Here is a 12,146-nt window from a genome sequence, read left to right as displayed (position 1 = left end):
CTCAGCATCATGTATTTGGAGTTGAGATTCTTTTTCCCTATGTGCATTACTTTTCTCTTGTCCATATTAAATGGCATCTACCATTTAGAAGCCTAATCTCACAAGGTCCTTCTTCAGTTCTTTATAATCTGCTGCCTTTGAAACAATTTTGTGTCATTTGTGGATTTGTTCGTCTCACTTATCCGTTCCTTTCTCCACATCATTTATGAATATGCTAAATAGCAGAGGTCCCAATACAGATATCTGGGGCACTCCACTAATGCTTTTTCTCCATTTGGAAAATTGACAATTTAATCCTAACCTTTGTTTCCTGTGTTTTATCCAGTTACTAATCCACACTAGGATACTAGGTCTGATCCCATGACCTTTCAATTTCCTGAGGAGCCTCTCATTAGGGACTTTGTCAATTGCTTTCTGAAAATCCAAATACACTATATTAACCAGCTCATCTTTGTCCATATGTTTATTTACACCTCAAAAAAAAATCTGTTAAATTGGTAAAACAAGACTTCTTTTTGCAAATTCACGTTGTTTGCCCTCATTAAACCATGTCTATTTATGTGGTTAGTAATTTTGTATTTAAGAATAGCTTTGACCATTTTGCCTGGCACCAACGTCAGGCTCACTGGTCTTACAATTTCCTAGATCGCTCCTGGAGCCCTTTTTAAAAATTGGTCACCCTCCAGTATTCTGGTATTTTGGCTATTTTGAATGATAGATTGCAAATCACCAGGTCTGCAGTTTCATTTTTGAGTTCCTTCACAACTCTGGGGTGAATACCATGCAGTCCCGGTGATTTGTTATTTGTTTTATCAATCTGAGTTATTACTTCCTCCAGTTTCACAATTATTCCATCTAGTTGCTCAGTCATCCTCATCCAAAAATGTTCCCGGTATGGGTATGACCCCAACATCTTCCTCATTAAAAACAGAGGCAAAAAATTAATTTTGGTTTCTTTGCTTTGCTGACCCACCCCTTTTACTCCTCTCATCTAATAGCCCAGTTGACTTCCTCACAGGCTTTTTGCTTCAAAAGTACTTGAAAAAGTTTTTAGTGCTTGTTTTTACATCTATAGCAAGTTTCTTTTCAAATTCTCTCTTAGCCTGTTAATTATTATTTTACACCTAACTTGCCAGTGCTTATGCTCTTCCCTATTTTCCTCATTTGGGTCTGCTTTCCATTTGTTGAATGATGCCCTTTTGGCTTTAATGTCTCTTTCACCTCGCTGTTAAAACCATGCCTGCAGTCATTTTGTTTTTCCTTGAACCCTTTTTAATGCACAGAATGCAAATTTTGTTTAAATGTAAACCGATGTGATATGTAAAATCGAACACCGGTATATAAAAATAAATAAATAAATAAATAATGCACAGAATACATTTTGTTTGGGCCTCAAGGATGGTAATTTTAAATAGTGTCCACGTCTCCTCTTAAGTTTTTTATCTTGTGGATCATTCCTTTCAGGGTTTTTTTTCTAACAAATGTCTTTTTTTTTTTTATCATAGTCTCCCTCTTTATAGCTAAATGTTACTGCATTAGTTTTCCTTGGTATTTGGCCTCCAGTGATTTCAAATTTTATTACATTATGATCCCTGTTGTCCAGTGGATCCACAACTTTTATCTCTTACAACAGGGTCTCCATTCCATTTTTTTTTACTTTATTTTATATTACATCTTTCAGGCACTTCAAAGTGGATTACATTCAGGTACTAGGTGTTCCACTTAACTAGATCTAAAATAGTTACCTGTCTCATTGGTTCCATGACCAGTTGCTGCATGAAATCATCATTGATGGCATCTAGAAACTTTATCTCCCTTGCATGTCCTGATGTAACATTTACCCAGTTAGTATTTGGGTAATTGAAGTCTCCCATTTTACTAGCTAACCTAATCTCTGTTAGCATTTTGTAGTCTTTCTTCATCCTGGCCAGGCAGGCATTACTATATCCCCAATACTATACTTTTTCTTTTTAGCATTGGAATTTCTATCCATAAGTATTCCAAAGTGCAGTTTTTTTTGCAAAACTTTTATCCTACTTGCCTCTATGCCATCCTTAACATATAGTGCCACCCTTCTACCAGATTTTCTGCCCTGTCAAGTCAGTATAATTTGTACCCTGGTATCAGTGTCCCTTTGGTTATCCTCTTTCCACCACGTCTGTTAGATACTTATGTCTCTATCGTCTTTTAGTGCCATACATTTTAACTCTCCAGTCGTATTTTTCAGAATTTGAGATTTGCATTCAGGCATTTTAAGTATTTTATTTTTATTTCTATTCTTATAAATATCACAACCTGCTTATTATCAGATGATACAGGCAGTTTGGAATCAGTTTTAACTGTGTGCTTTCTTTTTAAATCCTGGGTTTTTCAACTTTTACAACTACTTTTCTAATGGGACATTGTAACTTTCTTGGTTTGTCAGTATTCTATGAAGATCCTCCCTCCAAACTATGCACTGCTGAACAACTGTTTGCTTTCCCCATGTTCTAGTTTAAAAGCTGCTCTATCTCCTTTTTAAAGGTTAGTGCCAGCAGTCTGGTTCCAATCAGAATGAGTGCATAAGTTGCAGCCTGAAGAGTGAAGATATCTTTCTCACATTTCAAGAGCCAATCTTGTGCTTTTTTTAAATTACTAGTCATAAAGAAGTCAATTTTCAAAGCTGTTTACAGGGGTAAGGATGAGCTTATCTCATAAAAATGCGCTGTTAGAAAATTTCACACAGCGAGGCTAAAACGTGAGTGAAGTTAATAATATACTTTTAGCCACATTAAAAAGGGGTGTTCTTTGGGCATGTTTTGTTCTGGAGTAAAATAGCACGTGTATGTGCACTATTTTACCTCTCCCCCCACCTGCACAAATAGCAGCTGCATAATATGTGGACCTTTTTAATGAGTCTGAGATATAGTAACATAATAACATACGGGCCGATACAGAAAAACCTGCAGGAGAGCCGGCGAGCACCCGCTCTCCCGGCGCGCGCCCAGGCCACTCTCCTGGGCCCACGATTCAGAAAGAAAAAAATATGCAAATGAGGGCCCCGCGGTAAAAGGAGGCGCTAGGGACACTAGAGCGTCCCTAGCACTTCCTTTTTGACAGAAGCGACGGGTTTGACAGCCGATGCTCAATTTTACCAGTGTTGGTTCTCAAACCTGCTGACAGCCACAGGTTCGGAAAATGGACGCCGGCAAAATTGAGTGCCCTTCTTCCAACCGCGGGCCATGGGCAGATTTAACATTTTTTTTTATTTTTGGGGCCTCTGACTTAATATCGCTAAGATATTAAGTCGGAGGGCATACAGAAAAGCATTTTTTTTTTTTTTTTTGCTTTTCTGTACACTTTCCCGGTGCCAGCCGAAATTAACGCCTGCCTTTGGCAGGCGTTAATTTCTGAAAGTAAAATGTGCGGCTTGGCTGCACATTTTACTTTCTGTGTCGCACGGGAATAACTAATAGGCCCATCAACATGCATTTTCATGTTGCGGGCACTGTTAGTTTCGGGGGGGTTGGCCGCGCATTTTTCCACACGCTATTACTTCTTACTGTATAAGGAGTAATAATAGCATGTCGAAAACGCGCGTCCAACCGGGGGCTAACAGTGCGCTTGGTCTGATAGTAATGACACAGAAAAAGACCAAAATGGTCCATCCAGCAAGCTTCCTAAGGTGGTAACTTCTGCTCCTCGTAGGCTACCCCCACGTTTCCGCCAAGGGTAGTAACTGCCGCTCCGTACAGGTTACCCCAGAGCTTTTTCATTCATTCCCAGGATCCACAGTGTTTATCCCACACCCCTTTGAAATCCTTCACGGTTTTAGTCTTCACCACTTCCTCAGGAAGGGCATCCGAGGCATCCACCTCTCTCTGCGTAAAGAAATATTTCCTGACATTGGTTCTGAGATATCATATAAAATCAGCAAGTCCACCAATCCTTAGTAAATGTGATAGATTTTTGATGTTCACTTATGTTCTCTCATAAATTTACATTTTTATTTCAATTAGGTTAAGGAATTTGATTCAATATCTCGTTTGGACCAGTGGCTCACCACTATGCTGCTTCGCATCAAAAAGTCAATTCAAGGAGATGGAGACGGTGATCTGAAGTGAACAGTTATGACATTTGTGGCATGCAGCCTACTCTTAATACTGTCTTGTGTTCTGGCTGTTGGGTATTTGATACTGATAGCTTGATTTTGTTGCCTAAGAACCAAATGATACACACATTGTTTTGTATTCCTGTGTCTGTTTCGGTGACATGGATGGATAAGAAATAATTTTGTTTAAATTATCAAGGGTCTTCACTGCCTGCCTGACTCTTAATATTGTAATGTTTTCTTATGAGCTGCGTAGGAAAGATGAAATATCGGTAATCAGAAGTGAACTGATTCTTGTGTAACCTTGCTGTGGAGCTAAATGTCAGGAAGTCCTCTTATAGTAAACTTTGATTGCTGCTGAACAATCTATTATGTTGGGGAGGAAAGTTTTTTTTCTGCCTTATTTTTGTTTCTGAAACATGAGAAACTTATCAGACGCTTGCATCAAATTAGGTATGCTTACATTTATTTATGTCACGTCTATCTTTCAGTAATCTAATTGTGAATTACATTCTCTATGCATTTAGAAGAGACTAAAGATTAAATATTTAATGTGATATTAAAATCAGTTATGTCCAAAGAATATTCACTGTCACTATTGAGCTGATCACTGTAACATGATGTTTTAATATGTTGAAGTATTGTGAAAAAAAATTGGGCTATCAAAGTCTTTACTGTATCAACAGATTCACTATAATCATCTTACTACTAATGGCAGTTAACTTAAGATGGTTCCACTATACTTTGTCAAAAGAGATGAATGCTAGAAGCCCTGAAAGTAATCTAAAGTAGGTTATATTTTAATTAAGCTTAGAAAAGTACTATATTGAAATACATTTAGTGAAACATTTGTAGCACTCTGTTCCCATGCCATTGCAAGATGTGAGAAGAAAGGTGTGAATATTCAACTGTTTAAGCAGTCTGATTGGCTGAATATTTCCTCCTGCGTTATAATGTTGAAATAGCTGTGTTTGCAAGATTTCTAGTCTTTTCGTAATGTGGCGTTTATAACTGAAATCATTCAGGTTTGGGTTATTTGATATACTACCAGGGCATATCCTGGCTGTAGTGTTCAATATGTTATTATTTTAATGAAGTGCTGAAATGAGGAGTACAGCATGTTTAAATTGGAGCTCTTTAACATGTTCTATAATGTTAGCATCATCAGAAAGGGGCGTATAAAATAGAACATATTTGATTCTAACATCTAATGGAATCTGACCACGTTAATATTTTGTTGTTCAATGGTGTGCATAGCAATACAATAATATATTAGAGTAGAAATGTTTAATTATCCTTACTCGGATTACAACTATCTTTTAATGGTGCTAGTCAAATTTTTTAGTTTCTCAGTATGTGTGTGTGTGTGTGTGTGTGTGTATATATATGCATGCATATGCACTCCTCTACGTTGCATGCACACAGATACACATGTGAATGGTTGTGAGTTCATTTGTGGTATGCAGTGACTGCAGTCAATAGAAACATATTCACTTTTTCCTTGAATCATACAGTCTTAGGTTGTGAAATGCCTTTTTAAAAGACTAACAATAAAAGATGTTCAGTCTATTTTTTTAAAATCTAATAGATGAAAATATTTCAGTTCTCATGCTCTCCTATCCTGAATGTTTTTAAAGTTGCCTTTATGAATTAAAACATAGAAAAGTCAGAGTAAGTATCCTGCCACAGGTATGATGCTGTTAGGGCAAATATAATGTATCACTGATGGTGGTCCTTAGTTTGGAAAGCACGTTTGGTCTCTCCCACACATTGTTGGGATAATTTTTTGCTATTGAAAAGAGAGGCAACATTGCGAGATTTGCAAGTGTGATCCATGTACTTCTGTGGGGATAGTGGTTTCTATTCAGGTTTTTAATTTTGTTGATGTTTTTATTTACAATTGTCTATTCTCCTAGGACAAGCAGTATGGTAGTCCTCACATGTGGGTGTGACATCATCAGATGGACTAACATCCTGCTGTCCTAGGAGAACGCCTGTTACAACTCTGCTTTATGGTTTATGGTTTTTGCAATAGTGCTGCTGCTTTCTTTTTCTGGTTTGTGATTTTAGTTTTGACTAACTTTCTTTTCTTTTAACTAAGTCTCTTGTCCTTTATGTTTGTCTTATTAGATTGTAAGCTCTATTGAGCAGGGACTGTCTTTTTGTATGTTTGAACAGCGCTGTGTAAGTCGTGTAGCGCTCTAGAAATGTTAAGTAGTAGTGATTTTGTTTACTCTTTATTGTATTTCATTTATTTGGTTTTGTGTTTTCATTTTAACTTGTATATTTGTACTATACATTGCTTTCAACTTCTTTAGATTGAACATTCATAACTCTAAGTACTATATGTTTGCAAGTCTTGTATTTTTTATGATATATTTTCATTTGGTCCTATTATCTACTTAGATGGCAATGTGTTTTTTATGAGCAGGTTGAAAAGGTTTGGAGGTTGCTTGTAAGCTATGAGAGGTCGTTCAGTGAATGTTTCTCAGTGTTTCATTTCAGATGAGCATAGGTTGAAGATCCTTGATGTCTGAGTGGTGATATGGGTTGTACGTAGTAATAAGAGGTATGTGGTCTATCTGCTTTTTGTCTTTGTATTAAAGCAGGTTTTCTTTGGCTATTTGTATAGTGTATTCCATGTTTTGTCTTTGGCAGAGTGGGTCTTTTGAGTGAAAGCATTGCAGAGAGAAGTGAGGTATCTGTATGCAAATAGATTCAATAGTATTTAATATTCTGACTATAGATTACCAGTTTCTTAATGTGACTGGGGTAGAAACTGTAAATATTTCTGATGGTCTGGCATTTTGTAGCTCTGTTCAGTATGTCCATCTTTTTATGTGTATGCAATAGATCACTTTTAATCCAGAACAGTTGGGACCAGGCTTTTTCTGGTTAATGGGACATTTATTTATTTAAATTTTGTTTATATACTGCTTTTACAACTGAAGTTGGTCAAAACAGTTTACAGAAAGATATATACATAATAAAAACATAAAATTATTTAAAGGACAAAACTAATGACAAATAATCAAAGAATAAAAGTGAAAATAATAATAAAGCCTCGACATGCCTGTGACATCTTAAGTTTAAGAATTAAGTGGCTGGGTTAAGACCGAAGGCAATAGAGAACAGATGTTTTTAAATTTTTCTTGAATTAGATATCTGCCTTAAAAAATCTGGAATAGAGTTCCATAGGGAAGGACCAGCAACTGAGAATACACATTTCCTGATAATCTCAAGCCTGGCTAGTCTGATTGAGGGAACTTCAAGCAGGCACTTATTTAAAGACCACAAGTGTCTGTTGACATGATTCTGTTTCAGCTGATGGAAGTTTTCAGATAGAAAGACTTCAGATACAAGGTGCTCTACTGTAGTAATGTTTGAGGTTGATCTTGATACTGGAGTATGCCAAGGTTATCTTTATAGGAGGATAAAAGTTGTTGCGTTTTTGTGCAGTAGTTTTGAGTGTTAACCTTCTTTCCAGATAAATTTCATGTTGGTGTATCTGGCATGCCTTAGATTTGAACAATTTCTGTTTAAGAAAGTCTTCTAAATGAGCCATTCTTTCTTTACAGAGAAGGGTAGTGGATGCATGGCACAATCCTCCCTGTGGAAGTGATGGAAACAAGGAGACTATCTGAATTTTAAAAAGCATGGTATAAACACTGGTCTATGCGATACCCACTCTTGTATATAGCAAAGCAAACATGCTACATTATATATGCATAAGTCAGGGAGAGTAACTTCACCCCACTCAGGATTAATCTGAGTATATCGTAGCTTACATGTGCTGGGCGGTTGCGCCAAATAAATGACTTCACCATTGACCACAAAGCATGTACAGTTGAGTATTTAAGCCACAACAGCAGCATTTCTAGCAAATATAAAAGTTTGGGAAGGATGACCATCTTAATCAAAGCACAGTGTCCCAAGATAGAAAGGGGGAGGGCTTTCTACTTCTGTAATAACGCTTTTATGTTACGAAGGGCTGAATTTGTTAAATCCATAGAGGTCCTCAACAGATCTTGCAATGTTTATGCCCAAGTACTTGAAGGAAAGCCCAGCGCAAGTCAACGGGAAAGGGCCAGCCCAGTTTTGTTGCAGAGAGGGGGATAAAGGGAAAGCCAGAGACTTCGCAAAATTAATAAGAAAACCAGAAAAGACCCAAACTGGGAGATGAGAGCAATAACGGCCTCCAGACATTCAGCAGGATTACCTAAATATAACATGTCATCCGCAAAAGACTCAGTTTGACCTGTGCCTTATGAAACCTGATGCCAGAGAAAGAGGGAAGTGCCTGCAATTTAATTGCAAGTGGCTCAAAGGCGAGGACAAATAGCAGAGGGGATGGGGGCATCCCTGTCTCGTGCCCCTGCCCAGAACAAAACTTTACGAGAGGGAACCATTAACCATGATCTGCGCTTGGGGGTGCGTATACAACAGTTTAACCCAGGACAAAAAGGAAGCCCCAAACTTAAACCCCTCTAAAATTCAAAAACGATATAGCCATTTCACTTGGTTGAACGCCTTCTTGGCATCAAGGCTTACAAGAAGATCCTCTCAATCGCCACCTTTTGAAAAAAGTGTTACCAGCAGGGTTTTTAGAAGGTTAGAATTGGAGAGCCTGCCCTTGATAAAACCGATTTGATCCGATGTTACCACCCCCTGAATGAGGCTATTAACCTGCTATGCTAAGATAACTGCTAAAAGTTTGATATCTTGGTTAAGAAGGGAAATAGGTCTGTAAGATGTGACAAGAGTGGTATCCTTTCCCGGTTTAGGGAGCAAAATTATTGTAGCTAGATTTTGGCCCATCTCTAATTCGCCCCGGTCCCACACAGTATGAAACATTTCCTTCAGGGGAGCAACAATAGTTTGTAAAATTCCGGCCCAAGACCTTCTGGCCCAGGAATTTTTAAGAGTTTCAGCTTGCGGATAGCCCCGTGGATTTCAGCCGCCTTGATAGATGACTTGAGTGAGGCCCGCACTCGTTCATTCAGCTCAGGCAGATGCAACCCCCGAAAAAAAGATTGCTAATCCTGTTCACTTCTAGGCCCGGCTGTATATAACGATTTATAGAATCTAACAAAGGCATCCGATATTAAAGAAGTAGTAGTGAGATTCAGTGATTGATCTTGAATGCGGGTGATTAACCCTTTGGAATGGCCAGTGGACTTCACTACTCTAGCCAGTAGTTTGCCAGATTTACTACCCCATTGATATAGTTTGTATCTGAGAGAGAATATGTTCTGAAGAGCCTTGGTATCTAGAAGAGAGTTAAGTTCTCTCTGAGCCTCTTCTAATTGGGCCTTGGTAACCTGTCCTAAGTCTCTCACATGGGCCTGATGCAGTGCCATTATTTTTTTCATCAGCGCTAATATTACAGAATCTCTGTCCCGCTGAGTGTGAGCATGGTAAGCTAGAATATGGCCCTGCATGACCACCTTAGCCACATTCCAGAAGAGAAGGGGGTCAATATCGGGGGTCAAGTTAGTCTACATATTCTTTCCATTTATCTTGCAAATATGCAGCAAAATGCCTGTAATGGTAAAGATAAGGGGACATGGACCATCGAACTTGGCCCGAAAGAGGTGGAGTTAACTCAAGAGTGACTCGAACTATAGCATGGTCTGAGAAGGGATAATGTAGTCCAAACGAGAGAACACATTGTAGACATGAGAATAGAAAGTAAACGCTCAGTCCTCTAAATGCAATGTATGCCACAAATCAATTAAGCACAGTTCTTGAGATAAGAAACCCACCCCCAGATCAGCTTGGTTTTTCTTGGGAGTTTGAGCCGGTCTACAGTCCACCGAAGGATTATCTACCATATTGAAATCACCACCCAAGATCAAACTATATTCATCCCAGCCCGTCAGTTTAACAAGGAGATTGGAGAAAAAACTATGAGAGTATACATTAGGAGCATAAAGGTTAACCAAAACCATCTTGATCCCTTGCAGTACTCCCACTACGATATAACAAAGCAATCACTAGTGTCAAAATAATATTTTTCTTTCTGAAACGATAGTGACTTATGAATCAATATTGCCCACCCCTCTTTGTCGTGATGAGAAAGAAGAATGAAAACAGGGCCCGACCCATTCACATTGTAGTTTCATATGCTCATCATCATCCAAGTGGGTCTCCTGAAGAAATGCAACGTGAGTTCCACGTTTTGCAGGTCGGTCAAAAGTTTTTTCCTGTTGATTGGCGAGTGGAGTCCCACAACATTAAGGGAAGAAATTACAAGGTTAGACATAAAATTAATCAATGGCATAAATCCAAAACAGAATGAAAAACATGAAGGGAGGGATCCCCCAGCCTAGATCCACTCCCCCCTTGTCCCAGTGCAAAGACAAAAAAAAAAAAAAATTGTTGCTGTTCTCAAGTAGGCCCATAACCACACGCACAGAGACACACCCAACATGTGTAAACCCACTAAATCTCAAGTCCCTATCCAAGGAGGGGGGCGCACTCCCATCACACTAGCGAAGGAGCGGGCTCTATATCCTTTACTAGTAGAGGGCGCCCACATTCGGCAGAGGTCTCCTGGGCCCGGCAGGGGCTCCGGCCGCCGAAACCAATGTTGCATTGGTCATACTTAAGTGACAAAAAAGGGGGGGGGGGGGCACAGAAGTGTAAAGGCTCAAGAATATGCAGTCGGACTTCTGTGCCAGCTCAGCCAATTTAGAGAAACCGGGAGATTAAAAACTGCAAAATAAAGTAAAAAGGTCCTAGGGTCCTGGATGATGAGAAATAGAAAAAAGAACTGTGCAGCATATAGCACCCATGGAGAGAAGAAGATGTGACGGGAGTTCTTGTAACAGTCCAACATGCAGAACAAACTGAGAGACTGAAGATGGGGTGCTCATAATATCATCGTGACCACTTATCCAAGAAACTTGAGGAGAAGAAATGGAGCAGAGCAGTGAGCCAGAACTGAAGTGCTCAAGGTCCATTCAGCCCGATAACTGATCCAAGAATAACAAATGCATTCAAAATATCTCAGTATCATGACTGAAATGAGAAAATGTGATATGTGAGGCACTCAGGCCCGTTAACCCTAGCTGAACTGAGAATGACAAATATGGCTAAAAGATTCAATGCCACAGCTAAGGTAAAAAGTGGCAAGGAATGAAGTGTTCTGATTTGGTTAGCCATATCACTCCTGGAGCCTATCCAAGAACTCTTTAGCTTCCTGAGCCGAAGAGAGCAGTCTGGGCACTCCAAGATGAAAAACTTTTAAGCAAGCAGGGAATTGAAGTGAAAATTTGATTCCATGCTGAAACAATTGGGTGCATTAGGTCAAGAATTCTCTCCATGCAGCCTGTATCTTGCTGGAGAAGTCAGGGAAGATCAAAAGTTTGGAATCCTGAATTACCAATTTTTTTTTTTTTTGGCTTGATATGCCTGCAAAATCCTGGCCTTGTCAGAGTAATTTAAATACCGCACGATCACCTGTCGAGGCTGCTGCGAGTCCGGACCCCCGGAACCAAGATGGTGTGACCGCTCATTTAATAGAGGGCGAGAGTGCAGATCAAGTTGCAGCTGCTCAGGGATCAATCTCTCAGAGCCGTGTCAGCTCTTCACCAAAGATAGCCTCAGGGACCCCGATAATACGCATGTTATTTCCTGGCGTGTAGCCAGATGGACTCAGAACAAATGGGATAGTATCCGCGTGCTAGCAGTTGGAGACGGATCTGACATCAGCACGGGGGCATATATATCCCCACAGGAAGCGTAGCTATTCAGTAATTTCCGTCTCCAAAGGGAATACCTGGGAGTACAGTTCGACACCCGGGCAGACACGGTCAGTCTCACCACCAAGAGGACGTTAAAACTTCAGCAGCGTATCCAGTATTTGATGGGAGCCAGTCGACCCACCGCCTGGGATTATCTGCAGGTTCTTGGTCTCATGGCATCCACCCTGGAAGTGGTGCCCTGGGCGAGGGCCCATATGAGACCTCTCCAACACGCCCTGCTCTCTCGCTGGAGCCCCCATCTACGGACCTACTCCACGCACCTACCTCTACCAGCCCGAGTGCGGACC

At 39.7% G+C, this 12,146-nt stretch overlaps 1 protein-coding gene across 2 annotated transcripts in view; it reads left to right on the top strand.

Annotated features, from left to right (window-relative positions):
* The window catches only part of NAPB (NSF attachment protein beta), a 98,839-nt gene extending 87,070 nt beyond the window's left edge, over positions 1–11,769 (top strand). For both annotated transcript variants that reach the window (XM_029593472.1, XM_029593473.1), the window contains one exon: positions 3,999–11,769. In XM_029593472.1, the coding sequence (XP_029449332.1) occupies positions 3,999–4,103 (105 nt within the window). In that variant the 3' untranslated portion in view covers positions 4,104–11,769. The remainder of the gene's footprint in view (positions 1–3,998) is intronic.
* The last annotated feature ends 377 nt before the right edge of the window (positions 11,770–12,146 follow it).

Source organism: Rhinatrema bivittatum, chromosome 3, assembly GCF_901001135.1.
Source record: "Rhinatrema bivittatum chromosome 3, aRhiBiv1.1, whole genome shotgun sequence".
NCBI classification, from domain to species: domain Eukaryota; kingdom Metazoa; phylum Chordata; class Amphibia; order Gymnophiona; family Rhinatrematidae; genus Rhinatrema; species Rhinatrema bivittatum.
The sequence above is the reverse complement of the archived record's forward strand: the minus strand, read 5'-3'. Positions and strand labels throughout refer to the sequence as shown.